This window comes from Taeniopygia guttata, chromosome 1 (assembly GCF_048771995.1).
Source record: "Taeniopygia guttata chromosome 1, bTaeGut7.mat, whole genome shotgun sequence".
Taxonomy (NCBI): domain Eukaryota; kingdom Metazoa; phylum Chordata; class Aves; order Passeriformes; family Estrildidae; genus Taeniopygia; species Taeniopygia guttata.
The window spans coordinates 60,867,295-60,885,886 of NC_133024.1; the positions used below are offsets into that span (position 1 = coordinate 60,867,295).

At 36.4% G+C, this 18,592-nt stretch overlaps 1 protein-coding gene across 7 annotated transcripts in view; it reads left to right on the forward strand.

Moving 5' to 3' along the window:
- The window catches only part of FNDC3A (fibronectin type III domain containing 3A), a 112,072-nt gene that overhangs the window by 24,958 nt on the left and 68,522 nt on the right, over nt 1-18,592 (forward strand). For 3 of the 7 annotated variants that reach the window (XM_030272703.4, XM_030272697.4, XM_030272743.4), the window contains one exon: nt 12,344-12,419. The exons of 1 other annotated variant lie outside the window; for it this stretch is intronic. In XM_030272703.4, coding sequence (XP_030128563.4) covers nt 12,344-12,419 — 76 coding nt within the window. Of the gene's footprint in view, nt 1-2,697; nt 2,780-2,829; nt 3,078-12,343; nt 12,420-18,592 lie in introns of those variants that run through there. 3 more of the 7 variants (XM_072929115.1, XM_012569775.5, XM_030272749.4) reach the window with 3 other exon arrangements.

An 18,592-nucleotide genomic window follows, 5' to 3' on the forward strand; every position in this document is an offset into this window, starting at 1 on the left:
TCTTGGATCTTTCCAGCCTGCCTTTCTACGAAGAGCAAGGAAAGTTTATTGACATCTGTAGTTTTTGAATGCCAGTGCCACTGAACAGTCTCAGCATCTTTCCAATCTCCCCATTTCCAGTTGTTTCTAGGGATATTCTGTTGCCTTAGTGCAATCAGTGGTGCTGACAGTATGTTGTAGCAATGGTTAAAGATTAAATGTTTACTGATAATTTTATTATCTGTCAGTTGCCTTTTAGAAAAATGATGCAGAATTGCTTGGTCTGTCCTCTGAAAATTCAGGCCTTAGAAGCATGTCACTGAAAAGATGGCTTCTTTCACTCACTTTTTTTCCAAATATACAGCTACTGTCTGTACGCTGAAATAGTTTGGATTGTACTTGGTTTTTTTCAAAATCCCAAGCATGTAAATTGCTGTTGCAAGATATTATACAACAATTAATTTTCTATGGATTTCCTCCTTCACCCTGAAACCTAATATTTGTTAATGGCATATCTTTACTCTTCTTCATGAAGAAAGTTTTAAACTCCATATCTAGAGCAGTTAGATCCTTATAGGCAGTACTAGCAGATGCTAGGGTAGAGAATTATGTAGTGATGGGAAACCTGTAAACTAGAATTTGCTCAAAAAAAAATACAGTGGAAAATAAAAGATTTAGAACTTTGGTGTTTAAGGGTGTTGCATCACTCTACTTGGACAAAAATCAGTCTATAGGACGCTTCTATAAATAATGGTGAGAAGCCTGTTTTTTTCTGTCATTGCTACTGAAAAAAACAGAAGATCATTTAAGGAAAAAAAGAAAATTCTAACATTTCCTTATAGATAACACAGAAATGTTGTGTGCTATGACTTGGTGTGGTACAAAGCTTAATCTAAAGTTTTCAAAACTCTTTATTGGTTGGTAGCCAATGTACATGTGGAGAGAGGAAGCTTTTATTAAATTTAAAAGATGGGAGGCAGAAAGATCTTTTGAAAAATGACTTAAAGAAGTACTTGGTAGTAACACTTCATAACCATGTAATTCATAAGCCTTTGGCAATTTAAAACAATTTAAGGTACTGTTTTAATTTAGCTTTTATTACTGATGTCAGGTGTTCCTATTTAATAATTATATACTCTCTGTAATGCCTGTGACATAGATATTTTGCATTTTTCCGTTTAATATGTTTTTTAAGTGATAGTGGGCTTGATGATGGAAAAGAGTAGTTCATAGCCTCATTAGCCTTGTTATGACATAAGCACCAGATTTTGAACATACAGTCTATGGAAAAACAACTTGTGCTGTGTTTGTAACTGACATCACCTTAGCTCAACCACAGATGTGATTCCATCTGGCAATTTCTGTGCCACTAATGAATAAAAACACTCAAGTCTTGCAGTATTGTTTGATCCAGTAGCAGGTAGGAACTTAAAATACTGTTGGACTAGCCCTATAAATGGGAACTCTGGCATTGGTGAGGTGGCAAAGGCACAAATCACAGTAAGTCAGTATGGGAGCCACAGCAGTGTTAGTATCTTGAGTGTGCATCTAGTTTTCCTTGCTCACTGGAAGACACTCTGTGGAGCCAACCTGGATGTAATGATTTTCCTTGTAAGAAAAGACTTGTAACAAAAGATGGGTGGAAAAACATCTGCTTTGAAAACTAAAAGTAGGTGCTTTTAATAATAAAATTATACTGGATATGAATAACTGATACTTTTTGCCTAGAAAGCGTTTTTATTTGGTAAATAATTTTATGCTGATCAAATGTTAGGAATATGACTTGAAGTTAAAAGAAAGGAAAATCCCTTTTTTTATTGTAAGTAGGCTGTAGCTTTGAGTGCTTTTACATAAGTGTCTGTGTCTTTGTACACTTACTTATTACCTTTAAAGACATTAGATGTTGATAATATTAGAATTTTTTATACCTTAAACAACATTTAATCTGTAATCTCATGTTGTTGCATTCTGAATACCAAGGCAAATTCAAAGCAGTTTTCTGTATCTTGTCTCCCTATGGGTTAGAACTTAAACCAGTTACGCAGAAGTGGCATTTGAAGTAATTTCTCACAAGAAGAGAAGGATGTGTGTTTTACTCTGTGTAACTTCTTCAGGTGAGGGTGTGCCAGTGGTCCCCTGCTGTTGTTGGGATTAAAAACCGCAGATGTGAGGTTGCCAGAAGACAATACTGGATGTTTTCAGTTTAGCTCTGAAGTGGAGACTAATAGAGGGAAACCATGTTTTTCAGCTATCTGAAATGTCTTTAATATTAATATTTAATAGAAGGTATTTCTGCCTATAGTATTATTTAGGGGAGACATATGTAAATTATAAAGCAAAGTTCAGAAACATATTTTTTTCTTTTCTCATCTCTTAGTGAATGAATGGTATAAAATAACACAGTGTTTGAGAGAGCGTGTTAGAATCCGGTTGATTATTTCTTTGCTGTTTGTTTTTATTCTTTTACAGAGTATTTTTTTCCTCCCTTCTTTCTGGCTTACTTGAGAAATGAAGTCATAAACTGTATCACAGATTATAAAGTCAGAAGTTGGTTCACCCTGAGTTAGTATAGCCTGTCTGTGAATTGGGAGGCTAAATTAAAAATGCAGTTATAAAACGGCATATATTTGGAAGCTTTGTTCTCTTAAACCTGAACCTTCTGTTGACTGACGTTAGATGATCCAGAAGCAGATGCTGCAGCAGCTATTTGTTGATTTAGTTGCTATGGTGACATGATACATTCATGTACAGCAGGAAGCTCACTGTACGTTGGCTAATTTGATAGGAAGGAAGGCTTGAGGTAGGTATTGCTGACTATATTGTTAATTGATCCTACCTTTCACATCCTGCCTCCACATGCTTTGTGGATGCACAGCTATAGAGGAAGGTGAAGGGAGATCCTCTGGCGTGGCATCCAGGTTTAGGTGCCCTGTTCACAGGAGGGGGGGCAGTGTTCCACACATCACTGAAGATTACCTCAGTATTGAGTGAATGGAACAGATTGGAGCAGCCGGAGTGGTGCCTGTTGAATCTTCCTTCATCCTTTGTCACTGTGGTAGCACCAGTTGAATGAGAGAAATAAAAGGATGCGAGCAACAGTAAGTCAAAGTGCTAAGGCTTTTGAAATGGGTTATGAGATAAAGCATGTCACTAATTAACATCTTGATTGCAACTATTAGTGGAGAAAAATGTAATTGTTCTGAATACGTGCCCTAATGACAGAGCATAAATGTGGCTCTGCCTGGAAGTTGTGTCTTTTCTAGAAATACACCCTTTTATAATTTTGTTGCAGACAGATTGTTAAAGATACAGTGTACATCTTACAAGGAGCTTGGCTGTGCCACCCTCTTAACAAGTTCAGTGTTTTAAAATTTTTTGAAGTCAGAACGACCAAGAGTATTAGCTATGATGTTTTCCTAAATTTGAAAAATATTCAAAAATTATTCTACCTTTGTCCTTTTGGGTAAAAATCTTCTCATGAGTACTGCTGAGCTTATTTCAGTTGCAGTATTTTTAGACAAACAACTGCTGTCTTTTTCTTATGTTGATTTGTATTAGCAGTGCATTTAGAAATACGATTTTGGTGAAGTCTTTTCATTATTTGTGATTGCTGACAATCTTTTGCTACTGACTCAGCACCTATAACCATATAATGCTAAATATAGATGTTTTAAGATTAATAATAATAATTAAAAAAAAAAAAAACAAAAAAAAAAAACCAAAATAAAGCCCAAGCCTGGAACGCTTTTCTCTTTCTGGGTAAAACATCTCAGAAAATAATATTGCTTATGCTAGTATAGAAATGGTTTGTAATTCTATTATCTTTAAATTATGATTTTAAATGTCCAGGTAAACATTTTGAAACACTTTACCCTCTTGCTTTTTAGGAAGTTTGTTTGTAGAAAAAAACCCCAAAACTCCCCATAACCCCAAAAACCACATACATTCCACAAAACCACTCCAGAATGAGGGAAAAACAGAATTCTGCTTTTTAATAATATTGTTTTGCTCCAACTTGTAATCTTCCTTGTTGTACAGGAACAACATAGTCTCTTACTATGTAGTTACATTTAAGTGTGCTTTAACCACAGTTTGTGATGTAACATACTCTTACTTCTTCATGTTATATATTTAATATCAACAATGACGGAAATTATTGTACCATATTCTAGCTTCCCTCCCCCCTCCACTTTTTCCTTCACATCTTACTTCCTGCATTTTTTTGGTATTTTAATGTGTATGCCAGGCTAGGAATCTGCTTTGTTGCTAAAGGATTGCTTTGTTTGTTAAGCTATATTTAGTGGTAGATCTATTAGCATGCAAGTTATATATCTTCAGAGGCTTTTAGCTTGGTTGGAAAATTTGTCCCAGATTTCACTCATTCTGGAAAAATATGTACATTCACAATGCATATCTAACTTCTTTTAGCGAAAGATACAAAGTAACCCTTTCAATTCCTTTCCCCTTTGGAGTGAGGTAGTGGGTGGATGGGGAGGGAGAAGCATTCAAAATGCCCTTTTACACTGAAATTCAGTCTGGTTCCTTTGGTTTTCCTGCCATTGTGGCTGTAGGTAATGCTAAACTATGGAGAGAACTGGGTGCCAGTTCTCATGTGGGTTTATCCCACAACTTCACACAAGAAACAAATGTATTTTGGTTTCTTTTGTCTCAGCCAGGATTAAAAAATTTAACCTTTTTCTTTTCCCCTTCAGGAGGCTGATAGTCTTTGGCACTGAAGGATGCATTTGAGAGCTAAGATATTCTGGAGACAGAACAAACTTGATGATTTATTTTTCTTTATTTCAAATACAAAAATTTTACTCCCATATCCCAGTAACTCTAAAATTATAGTTTCAGTTTTTCAGCTAACACTTAGCTGTTTTGGAATAAACCTATAATTATTAGGAAAAATTTTAAAATTTTTAAATGATGTTTTTACATTCAGTAGCTAATAACTTCTTTTACAGACAGAAGCTTTTAGGTATAAAAGCATTTATTTGGACAACACAGTTTGTCACATGCTAGAAAGGATTGAAAATTTGGCTGTAAATACCAAACTTGTAAACAAAGTTTTATTGTATCTGACTTGATTCTCTTTATGTTTGTGCTGGCTTAGAAGTATCAGAAACTGTTTCAGTCAGTCCTCTTCTGTTAGAAATACAGGTATTATTTGAACATGGCTCTAAAATGTGTAATATTTAAGATAATTATGATTTGGTAAGGGTAAGTTAAACTCTCTTCCATAAACCTTACTCAAATCTGATCTGCAAAAAATTCTCCAAGTTAGGAAGATCCTCATAACTTTATAGAGCAGCATGAAAGTTAACAAATGTCTTAATTCTGGATTTGTTTTGCTTTGTGGCTGTATAAAAGAGTATCTAGTGTACTTCTAAATACCATCATTTGTTGTTTGGGTATTGAGTTGTTTTGTTGTGGGGTTTTTGGATTTTGGTGGTTTTGTGGTTTGCTTTGTTGTTTTTGGTTTTTTTTGCTTTAGACTAAATTCAGATTTTTAGAACTTAATATATTAAGAGTATTATTAATATTTTGAATATGTAGATCTTTTATAAAATATAATTTCTTTTGCCTTATAGGCCCACTGCATGTGTGTAATTGACAGAAATGGCAAAATAATTTTGAGGTACTAGTTCTTGATTGGCTGTATGGTTTGTGTTTTATTTGGGGAGGAAGCTTTGCTCTTTAGCCTTTTAAATTCTGAGACCTGCTTTTGCACATGTATAATGGTGACCAAAAGAGAAATGTGTCAAACTTGCTGTGAGATCTTTTGAAGTTAGCTTTTGGAGCTCATTGATTTATTTCATTATTTACTTTTCAGCTATTTTTTTTCCCTCCACGGGGACTGAAATAGTTTGGACTTCTAATTGTATTTACAGTTTCTTCTATGGAAAGATGTTGCCTTAAAACAGTGAAGATGTTAATGCTTAGGGATTAGTCCTGATCTGTTTTTGTTTTCCTACTCTGCAAGTCTTTCACCTCATCTAGGGTCCTTTTCAGGATGAATCCAATTTTGATATTAGTATTTCACAATGATGTCCATAGGTTTATGTTTCCATTTTTCTTACAAACCACCCTACAGAGACCAGTTATTAATTGTACGAGGCTATTTATAGTTAGTCACTTTTTTCCCACTGAAAGTACCAGGGAAGCTTTTTCCTTCATGTTGCAATGTAAATACATGTTAGTGATGGTGCCACAAGTCTAATGCTGCATTTCTTTTCTGTCAGGTAGCTGGAATTATTTTGAAACTAGTCAGTCTCCTGGTACATCACTACTTCTGTTAGGAGGATAGACGTTCAAGTAGAGAAGCTTGTAGAAGTGCGTATCTTACAGAATGAAGGGTTGGTTTTAATTGTTATTTCAGTGGAGTTAATGGATTTTTTGGCCTTAATTAGTGTGCAAAACAAGCATATCCAAAACAAGATTAACTATCTCTGTATTTTAAATTCCATTCTGCCCTTACTGTGCTCCAGTGAAGAAATAAGTTAACTGTGTTAACTGTGTATTCATCTGGCATAAGTAAAATCTTAGGTTGCTTATCAAAGTATTCTGTATACCTAATGACAAAGATTAGTAAGATACAAATCAGCTATATTTTGTATTGCTGCTGTTTTGCTTTTGAAAGATACTGCCATGACCATACTGGCAGAGAGAAATACCTCAAAGGATCTTATTTTGGCTTCTGCAGCCTCTGCTTCTTGCTGATAAAAATTGCTTCTGGACCTTTATGGAGGTAAGTGTTAACATTTGGCCTTAAGTTTTTCCTTTCTTTGGAGCAGCCTGCTGAGTCAAGGTGGCTGCAGCTCTGCCTTACACAGCTTTCTCTTCCACGTTTTGTTACTTGCATTCTTATAGGGGTTTCTTTATGACTCTTGCCATTTTTATCAAATTCATTTCTTTCATGGTAGAAACAAGCTGAATACTTGAAACAAGCATTACTTTCCTGCTTCAGTCTACAGAAACATCCTATATTTTCTCTTGCAGATAGTGAAGTTTTACTGAATACAAATAAGTAACATTGAGCATTCTTCTCTTTGAACATTTGTGCTTCTATTGATTCTTTAGATGCAAGATCTAAATAGTTTCCATCCTGCTCTCACTGATGTAGTAATAAATCCTATATGAGATCTTAAGATACAATTTTAAAATAATTGTGTCTGTTAATGGTAGTATGTGCAAGTCAGTGTTACATATCTCTGTAGGATGGGATTATATTGCAACTACTTGAGTTGCAATAAAATTATATTCAATTTGAAATTCTTTAGGGAGATAATTATTGTATTCTAAAAATCTATTTGCCAGATCTGCTGAGCTCAAATTTTGATATAAAGTAAAAAATAGATTTTCAAAACCACTCTAGAGTGTGTCCCTTATTTAGTCTTTCAAAAAGGCATAATATTGTAGTGCTTCTTCAGGATACTGTCAGTAATTGTTTACATATTAGTAATTTACATGTGCTCTGAATGTTCATGGAGATTGAGAGACTGTGTTGTGAAACAAGCCAGTTGTAGTAAATCTTTTCTTACAAACTGCCTGGTAAGAGTGACCTCAGGAACAGTTTTCAGTTCTGTATGGACCTATGTTATGCTCAGGACTACTTTAGCATGTTCATTATTGCAAGTTGCTGTTCCAGCATCTGAGAATGTTCCCGAGTACTGCTTACTTTGCTAATGTAGATGTGGCTCTAGGTATCACTGGTGTGGTCAAAGCAATGTAGTAGTTCTCCCAGGAGAGATGAGGATTATTAAAACCCCTTGGTTTGCAGACTGGGTTCAAGGAGATGGGAATTGCTAAGACTTAAAGAATATTGAAGGAGGTGGATGAAATTTATTCAAAACTGTTTTTCAGCAAATCTCATAGCAGAGAAGCTAGGGAGCATGTAATTAGTAGGAGATGGTTTTAAAAAGTCTAAAAAGAAAATTTCAGGAACTTACTGCCATAGGACGTTGTGGAGGCAATTCAAATTGTAAGTGAACTCAAAGAGTTTAGGCAAACATATGAACAGTAAGAGAGATGGACTGCAGAAAGTGGCCTGGCTCACACACTCTCCTTAAACTGCATCTCAGTTGATATATTAGAGTCAGAGTGCTTGGTTAGATGGGCTGCTGACCCAGACCATCAGGTCATTTCCTATGTTCTTGCTTAGCTTCAGCTTCTGCCTGAGCTCAAATAGCATTTTCAGGAAATACACACAGAGCTTTCTAATACATGGTATTATTAGTTTTGTTAGAAAGCTTTTTGTTGGGAGGTCAGTGCCAATCCGGGCAATTAAATTAAACTGCTACAAAGCTTAATATGTTGCTCATTTTTTTAAAAATTTATTTTCTAAAGTAGCCTATATAGAATAAATTAAGTACCATTAAAAAGTGAAATTTCACTTCTAAAACCAACAGTTTTGACAACTGATGTTTCAGGTATTATAAACTTCAGCCATTCAGTGGCCACTTTTTTATTTATGCGAGAACTGCTTTTAATGTAAGTGTGTATCTGCACTCTTGTATTGTCAATTTGTATGCTGGAAAGAAATTTTGTATTGTTTTTCATCAGGAACTGTATTGAGGTAATGTGGATCATCATTAAACAACTGTTTAAAGGAAACAATTTATAGTCACAGTGGAAATGACATAGAGCTAGTTGACCTAATACTCCTGTTTCTTAATGGCAATGCCTTAACATGTTTTGAGACAAAAATACATTAAGTCAAAATTCTGATTGTATTCAGAAATTACACTTTTAAATTTTATTAGGTTCCATTAGAGTTGGAAGTGCTTTAAAAGTGCTTATATGATTCTAGAACTTGTATCAAGGTTTCAGTATCCTACGTTCACATAATTTTGTCAAGATTGTGAAGTTCTCAGTTAGTGTTTTGTTTTAGTAAGAGAAATAGCTCTTGAAAAGTACCTGTGCTAAAGGTGCCTCCCACTAAGACTGACTTATCATAAATGAGGTTTTTTTCTGAGTATCATAGTTACCTTAGAGGAGCAGGCAAAGGGTTAGAATACATGTCAGCCTTTGGGTAGCAGAACTTTGGGTGCTGTGAGTAAAGCAACAGAATTTGTCACAAAAAGATTGAGACACAGGAAGAGAGGCTGAACTATCATATTTTTACAAACTTTTCTCTTAGTTCAAGCCAATTTGAATGTTTTGCCCAGAATAGGAAGGAGTTCAAGATCTAGAATATTCAGTGTGAAAGACTCAGGCCCTGGTTTTCAGAAGTACTGATGTCAGGGTGCATGAAGTAGCATGTTGGCTGGTGGGGTGTGCAAGCCTGTACAAGGGCACCTCGAATGAGTTGAAAGAGCTATAAATAAGCAACCCATCGATTTATTTTTCTCTTTTTTTTTTTTTTTAACCTAGAGCATGGATGCTATGTAAAATCCATGTTATGTTTTCCTTCAGAGAAATTTTCTTGCATCCTTGATTATGTACTGCAGACTTTCATTAGATAAGGGGGAATTCCTGTGAGTGACTGTCAGTCTTTTGTACTATCTCTTTTGACCAGAAAGGTACCAATCTCTCTCTGTGTATAGCTTTAATTTTTCTTATTTCACATCATGTCTACTGAGGTGCAGTGTCAGAAATGCCCTTCTCAAAGTTGTGATCACACCATGGGGTTCAACTGTGATAAGGTTGATCCAGAAACCCCTTTTGGTCATTCACGGCCCCAACACAAATCCTGTTGAAGCCAGGAGTTCTCAAAACTTCTGAAATTTCAACCCTGATACCCTGTATCAGAATCTCTTTTGGCACACTTGGCAGCATACACAGCCTACCTTGTAATAGTTGTAAAATAAAAATGTGAACGCACTATATAAAAGCAAGGCTGAAAGCAGGAGTCAATGAAATACAGTCAGGCATCAAGTAGGCTAATTGTCCATTGACAAAAGACATTCTTTTTCCTTTTTCTGGGAACTGAGATCTAATTAAACTGCATGAAGTTGGTGAGTCTCCCCACCCTTTGGATTGGCAGTCAGATGTCATCAGAGATGTGAAAATCTGATGGCATCCTGAGTGTCAGAATGGTGCCGGACTTCCAGCAGTTGACCTGTTGCTGCTGCTGAGCAGTGCCTGTCTCACTGTTGCACCGTGGCTGCCATGCTGAGCCTTTAGCTTCTCAGAGCAGCTGTGACATGAGCAACAAACATGCTCACACAGGATAAGCTGATTTAACACAAAACCAGGAAGCATAGTGCCCACTTGCTGCAGTTGGGCCAGTATGTGTGTTCCCATGCTCAAATCCCCTCTGCCAGCTGGACCTCAGGTTTGGATGATCTGCAGCAAGAGGTCTGGGGGAGACAAGCCAGCAAGTTCCTGCAGCAGCATTATTATCCAGATCACCAACCTCAGGCACTCACACAGAATAAACAGGGACAACTGGGAATACCGGTCAGCCCACATTGCCTGTTACTTTAAAATCAGGACTCAAGAGCCAGCCATCACCCTAAAGCTTTTCTGCTTCTCACAGTTCGTATGATGGTGACCAGGAATATTGTGCTGAGAATGGTTACAGATTTACATGTCAGCTGGAGCCAGAATGGCTCCTCCCAGGAGTTTGGGCATCTAAATCAGCCAAAAGAGATGGGCAAATGTAGCTACCCAGCCCACACATAACAGATGGAGAGACATTCTTGTGTACCATGAAGCTTTTTAGGTACTTTTATTCCAGTCTAAACTGAAGCTAAAATTTTCAATTGTAACAAAGAGAAGAGTATATCAATGAAATATGTCTTCAAAAAGTTATGCCTGCTTGTGGAGTCCAAAAAAGAAATTGTAAGAACTCATCTATTCATATTTCTCTCCTTCATCACATTCTGAAGGGGATGATAGCCAGTTATTAAAATGCTACTTTCAGACACTTCAAAATAAGCTCTGGCAATACAGTATTTTCTGAAGACCTCTAAGTCTTTGAAATTCATTACTAAAATAATTTTGTTTAGATTATATTATGAATGCTAACTAAATTTTACATTGACCCACACTCCAGAAGGTCTGGAAGATGTAATAGCCTGAAAAAAATGTAAATATTGATACAGTTCATGTTTTTTTCTCAAACAGCCAGAGCTTCTAGAAAAAACATGTGAAACAAGATAGTATTTTTAAAGTGTTTGCTCAAACTGAGATAATCAGTGTTGAATCACAAAGCCCAAGCTTGAAAATGTGAATGTCTATCATATCTCATCAATATGTTAGTGTTAGAACTTGCCATCTTTTCTTTAATTTGTGAAATTGCTCCACCAGAAAGGGGGGAATTAATAGGATTTCTGCCATTTTCTTATCCTTTTCTTTGTCTCTGGTATTCCTAAAATGAGTAACACTCAAGTTTCCAGTTCTGGGGATTTTGGTTGGTTGATTGTGTTTTTGTAAACATGAAATATTTTATTTTCTTTTAGCAATTTAACAAAGTAAATTTTTGGCCGTAATGCTCAAGAGTTATGTTTATAAAGATTTCTTTCCTTCTCATTTATAGAGGGAGGAGGATATAGGCTCTATTTAGACCCGTGCAAGCAAGACTGAAGAAAGTTCTGTCCAGAAAGGAACTTATAAAATGTACCTGTTTTTCTACTTTTAAAGTTTTTTTCTCCTTTGTTTATAATTCTAGCTAGGTTTTTCATGTTTACAAAGTTTTTTCCTCACAGAAGGGCAAGTTTCAAATAAAAGTACAAAAATTAAAATGGTAGCAGGCTTCTGCTTTGATACAGACTTTCTCTGTTTATTTTTTATGCTGTGTGCTTTGCTATCATTTCTGCATTGCTTGGTTTTACAAAATTGGGTAACCAATAAATAAAATTATACATACTGTTTCATGCTGGACATGTGGTGCACTTACTTTGTCATGACTTCTGATATTTTTTTATCATTAATGGATGTACAAATATGCTTGAGTCATGTAAAGAGGGACATAACACAGTATTTTCCTTGTGCTGAAAACTGTCGAGTGGTTGATGTCAAGCACTGGGAATTCTAGGCTTCCTTCTGAAAGTTTACGTAATGGTTTGATTAATGTTGAAGTTAATGGAATTTGTTGAAATAATTTAAGCAGTACAAATAGCTTTTTAATTATACCGAGCAGTTGAGAAAATAAAACTTGTACAGGTACTATTTTCCTTAGTTGTTATTCTCTCCTTCACTCTTTGAAAAATGTTTGTTTAAAAATATCTGTGCTTGTTCTTGCTCTTATCTCCTTCTCTGTGGGATAAAGACAGCAAGAAGTGTGAAGTGAAAAATAATGTATTTACTAACCAGAAAAAAAAAGGTTTTTTCGCAGTAAAACTTTTGGTTTTTGCACACACCAGACTTCTGTAACATATTCCTGTGTAATGGTTGTAAACACTCTTTTATTTTTAAGGTTATTCTTGTGCAAGTTAATCCAGGGGAAGCATTCACAATAAGAAGAGAAGATGGACAGTTTCAGTGCATTACAGGTAAAGCTGATAAATTTATTTTCATATTTTCTGAGTCTCAATCAGGATTAATAAAAGGAAATTAATGGTGAAAGTAAAAGAATGACAGAATTCATTTTAAATACAAGAGCTATTTAAAGACCTAAAAGTTTATGTGCTAAGGATCATTGGGATTTAGACTTCACTGCCATAAACCAAGTACTTTTTCTTATGTTATAGTAGATGAAATTAAATTTTGTGGAGAGGAGAAGGGAGGAACATTTTCAGATTGCAATGCAAGCACAGAAAGGCTGTTGTAGCAACTTTTGACTAAGCTCATTTATTTCACAGACCTGAAATTAAAAGCTCAAACTGTTAATGTGGCTTGAGTTTAGGTTTTTTTTTATTCTTCGCTATCATGTGGATGTTGTTTCTCCATCAGTCATTCCACCTAGTTTTTCATTATCTCTAGGGGCCAAATGGCATTATTTCTGAATTCTACCAGTTAAGCATATCTAGAAGGTACTGTGAGAAATGAGCAATCAGCTATTGCTGCTGCGTAGAATACCATTTTACTGCGTTGTAAGAGAGTATCCACAGATTGAGCTATGGGGTCACATTTTTGCATGTCATCATCTGGGCCAGTGAATCCTACTTTCCCCTCCACCCCTCTGGATTTTGGCCCAGCTCCAACAGATACTGTTCTGGGAATTGGAAGTAAATATTTTCCGGTTCCTCTCCCTCTTCTCTCCAGTCTGAGAAGAGCTGAAAGGTCTGCTTTCCAGTGTCATAGGCAGGTCCTTCGGCTACAAAACAACTGATTCAAAGGAGGCCTTAGATGGTAATTAAGTTTATATTGACAGTTTATATTGACAATAGCACCATATTTCAAGACTTTTTGCTGATTGCATGGTATTCTTGCATCCTTTGAGCTGCAAATGGATCAGTGTTGCAGCTAACCATTCTATGCAGCTTATTTGAAACACGATATGTAATAATTACTTGACAGTACTGAGGGAAATAAAATTATTTTTGTCTTGCAATTCAAGTTAAAGAACAGGTAATATATATTTTGCTTCTATTGCACAAAATACTGAGAGAAGTGGCTGTGTTGAATGTTTGGTTCTATTTTTTTGATTTACCAAATGGTCTTACTGGTGGAGAATGAATTGACACTTTTCTGGCATGATTGTCTTCAAAGCAAGAATTGTTTCATGAACTGCAAAAATACTAACATCATATCCTTACAGATATGGTTCTAACCTTCTATGGTACAGCTTTTATCCTTGCCTGGTGCCTCTTGCTTTTGGAGTAGGCAGCTTGCTTATTGTGATTTGATTCAGCTGTGGATTTCTTCATCCTTTATATATGAAAGTGAGCATGAGCAAGTTACTACCTGATTGTTTCTGGAATTCACTAAGTGTAAGCTGAGGTACAGTCTTCCCTGAAAAATGGTACAACTTCCCTGAAAAATGGCACTGCAATTTGGAAAACTACATCCCAAATCAGTACCACAGCTTTTGCAAACCTCCTGTCACATAGATACTCTTCTTGTCTTTCCCCCTTCCTGGAGATGACATTGTGGATTATAGTTGGTAGTAAAGTAGGGGACATAAAGTTTTTTTCATATCTGTGAATTCAGTAATCTTCATACAGAATCTGAGTTGCACCTGATCTTTTGAAGGTTGCTTTTCTGGTGTGTTCTTCCCACTTCTGAGACATTTCTGTGTTTTTGAGTGCTATGCCAATGGATCTTTTTACCTTTTGGGTTGTTGAGTCTGTCTGCCTTAAAGAAGAAATTCCCTTAGTAATTGATGCTGTTCCTTTTTCATTATATATATTACAGCTCATGAGGAGTGTCTACTGTTTGGTTTTCTGTGCAGAGATTTGTATAAAATACACTATTTTAGATGGTGTAAACTATAGAGAGTAATTTGGTATTGGTCCTTTTTTTATTCTGCCAAAATTTCTCAAACATAGTTTGCCCTTGAGTTGTCTACAGAATTTATTCACAGTCTGCAAAATGGATTACAGCTGCAGGAGTCTAGTACATTGTCTTGAAAGTAAGAAAGAAAGCAAGCACACATCAGTTCTTTGATTTTTTCTTCACTGTATGCACTCAGTTGTTACGTGAAATCATAGTTATATATGCGGAAATATATAATAAGAATGGTTTGGATGAATGTACAAAGATGCTTATTTTTAGAAAGCAAGCATGAAGATGACTGACTTAAAAGTATCCTAAATTCTTTGGCATAAAAGTCTCTGCAAGGAACACATATGCAGTTTTTTCAGTGTTGTATGATAGAAAAAATTGAAATTATGTATATACAGTACTAAAATGAAAGAGTGGAAGTTGAGAAGTAGTGAGCTGCTTATGGATCCCAGACAGAAGTGCAGATAGCCAAATACATTAGTTTGAATGATTTGGTAAGTCGTGCTTCCTTGGATAATTCTAAATCTCTTGTGCTTTCTTGCTGGTCAATTCACCTTGATATTGTGCTGTCTGCTGAAGTCAATGTGGATTTTTAATAAATCCAACCATAATGTTAATTGGGTTTTTTTGGATCAAATATTTGCCTGTTGGAAACATTCAGATGCTCTGTCAATCTTTGTGCTGTTCTTGTCATCTGTTCTATTTTTAAAGAGAACTGTCCTTACTTTGCAACACTGTACATAGGGTAAAATTTCTCAACCTGAAAATGATGAGAGTTGGTGGCTCTGCAGGAGAAAGGAGAGGTATCAATAAAATTGCTCTTTAGAGCTGTCCTTGAGTAAATGAAGTAATGAAAACTTAAAGCGCTAGTTAATGGAGAAGCACGCAATGCATTTTCTGTGAACTTCACTTCTGAAGAAAATTCTGCATTTACATGCAGGTCTTTGTACTGACTTACCACATATCTGCTCTCACAGGTGGTCTGTAAAACTTGACTGGTTTGGAACTACATTAAGTGAGAAGCAGCTTCATTCTGTGGTCCTCTTCCATGGCAGTGGAATATTGAGTGAATAATATTGAGTGAAAAGACTCTTAAGTATAATTCCTGATTTGAAATCTCCTAAGAATGGCAGGAGAGCAATGATGGTTAAGGGGACCTTGATCCTTGGTGAATTCCTTTCCTTTCTTTTGGTGACCTTTTAATGAATTAAAATAACATGTATTTTATTCTTTATTTCTGTAGAATAAGAAGCATAGCTACTTTATACTTCTGTAGTTAGCAGTCTTGGATCATAATTGGGTTTCTGTTGTCTGTATTTTGACTTAAATACAGCTTTGATTGAGCACTTCTGTGTGCCAATGGCCATATTTTTTGGATATTATAAAATATTTTCTTTGCCTGCCTAGTGATTTGTCTGATAGTGACAACTTATGCTCCCCCTTGATGCAGCTTCAATTTAAACCATTTTTCAATCTAACTTTACAAAAACACCATTCATTCCTTGCTAGATAAATAGGAACATACCTGTCTGTGTAACCATGTGTTAGACCAAAATGTTTATTTTCAAAAGAGGTCTTTTAAATATATGAAAATTTTCACATATACTAGAAATACACAGACTTCTGTGGGAACTTTCCTTAAGCCAAATTTTTCTTCTGTTAATATGAAATAATCAGCTACATTACAGTGATTCAGAAAACCAGGTTTGAAATGTATGAATGGGTTCTCTTTGTAGAAATGAATTACTGCGGATCACTCATTCATGAATTCTTCCTATTGCAGAATTAATGAATGAAGATGACTCATCTTGAGGACATTTTGTAACAGTCCCAAGTTACAGCTAAAGGCTATTAAATGTTACTTGACACAATAAGAGAGACCATGTTCTATATGTCTCTGCGAAGGAAAATTGCCATTTTCATAATAGAATAAGAAGACTTATGTAAATTAGAATGAGTCATAAATGCTTCATGCATTGAAATTAAATGAAGTATCGGTATTAAGGTTAGGTTCTGGGATAAAAGTTAAGCAAGCTTAACCTATTTTTTTCTCTTTGGAATAAGAAATAAAATTCTTCTGAAACATGTTTTCAAGGAATTCAAGAGGAAAAGAAGATACATCAATTCTGAGACTACAGTAGTGAAACACAAACTTTAGTTCATTCTAAGATCAGCATGAACTTTGCAAAACCAAACCTGTCCATTACCCAGAATATTTTGCGAATAAAACTGTTACAGAATCACAGAATGGTTTGGGTTGGAAGAGACCTTCAATGGTTATCTACTTTCAACCCCTCTGCCATGGGGAGGGACACCTTCCACTTGACCAGGTTGCTGAGAGCCCCATCCTATCTGTCCTGGAACACTTCCAGGGATGGGGCATCCATGGCTTCTCCTGGAGACCTATGACAGTGCCTCACCACCCTCATGAAAATTTCTTTCTTATATCAGTCTAAACCTCCTCTCTTTCAGTTTGAAATGCTGCCTCTTGACCTGTAACAATACACCCAGATAAAAAGTCTTCATCTATTTAATAAACCCCTTTATATAATCAAAGGCTGCAATAAGGTATCCCCTGTAGAGAAAGCTGGGCTCCAGGACGGCTTTGATGAATGGAGACAAGGGATCTCTGAAGGCTGCTCTTAGAATATAAAGTTTATTAGGGATGGTGAAAGGTCTTGCTTGGAGCTGCCAGATGCAGCACGTGGCAAGGCCTGAGGGGATGGGGGAGGGGAGAGACAAGGGGTAGAGAGGATGCTCTAGGAGAGGGTGGAAGTTCCAAGAGGGGGGAAGTTGCAAGAGAGCGGGGATTCCAAGAGGGCGTATGGCCCCTCAGAGACCCCTTATCAGGGGGCTTCAAGGTGGGCTGGAACAAGACTTAGGCCAATGGGGTCACAGATATCTGATGTTTCAGGGGAAGGTTACAGGTGTGGGATGAATCATGCATTTTGGGGGTTGAGATGGAACAGTCCATTTGACTTTTGGACCTGTCTGTAGGTAAGGGCATTGTCCAACGAGTAGGGGGGATTGTTTTCATCCTGGCTGTACTATTGTAAATCTTTTGTCAGGCAATCATATTTATTCATCCTTCCCAACAATTCCCAGCATTTTCTCTTCTTTGGGCTGAACAATCCCAACTCTCTCAGCCTTTCTTCACGGGAGGAATGCTCCAAACTTCTGACCATTTTTTGGGCCCTTCTCTGGACCCTCTTCAAGTCCGTGTCTGTCTTGTGCTGAGGAACGCAGGACTCTAGGTGGGAGGAGGATCGCCTCCCTCGCCTGGCTGGACATGCTGCCTTTGATGCAGCCCATGGCACAGCTGGCTGGCTGGGCTGCAAGTGCACATTGCCAGCTTGTGTCTAGTTTTTCATCCACCAGTATCCCCAAGTTTTCTGCAGGGTGGCTTTTAATATATTTTCTACTCTTTTCTGCTGTCAGGCTTGGTGTGGTTTTGATTTTTTACAGATAGTGTTACAGCAGGCAGATTGAGCATCTTAAAATCTGAAAGTAACTGCTATTTAAGTACATTTGAAGCAAAACCCCCCTACATTTATCTTGTTCAAATATCATCTTGTGCTTTGCTGTTGAATTTTATTTTAATATTGGAAGTGGTTAAAGACCTATCATAAATTTGAGTTGCCACAGACCCCTGAGAATGGGACTTTTAGTTGCTAATGGTCATTGGGAGATGCTTCCCTCACAAGACCACTATAGCTTATTATCAAATCCTAAACCACTGTAGTAAGTGGAGGAAGTATGTGCTGTCATTCTGTGGTAATTTTATAATGTACAAAGATACCTGGCACTGCAGTAGTGGTCACATTTATAGACTTAAAAGGTGACATCACCTCTAGAAGTATCATATCTTGTTTGTGAAATTACTCGATATCCACATTAGCACTGGGCAAAGTTTAGGAATAAAAGAACTTTTATTTAAATACACAGCTCTCTAATAATGGAAAAAATGGCAAAAGAAATAAAATACTATTACCAAGAGTTTTCTCCTAGAGCATATCTAGTCTTCTAGGTAGCTTAATAGCCTGAGTAATGGACCCCTTAAAAGTAAACCCGGATGTGTATTACAGAGATCTAGTGCTTTGGTTTTCCTGCTTCCATTAAGGACAGCTTACTCAAGCCAGCCAGAGAAGCTGCTCTGGGTGCTCTTTTTTTCTTTCTGTAGCCTGAGAAGAAACTAAATTTTCATCCTTGTTTCCATTTATGTGTTTCTTATTTCTAAATACTGAAATGCATCTGTAAGTTTATTTAGTTTCCTTTTGAT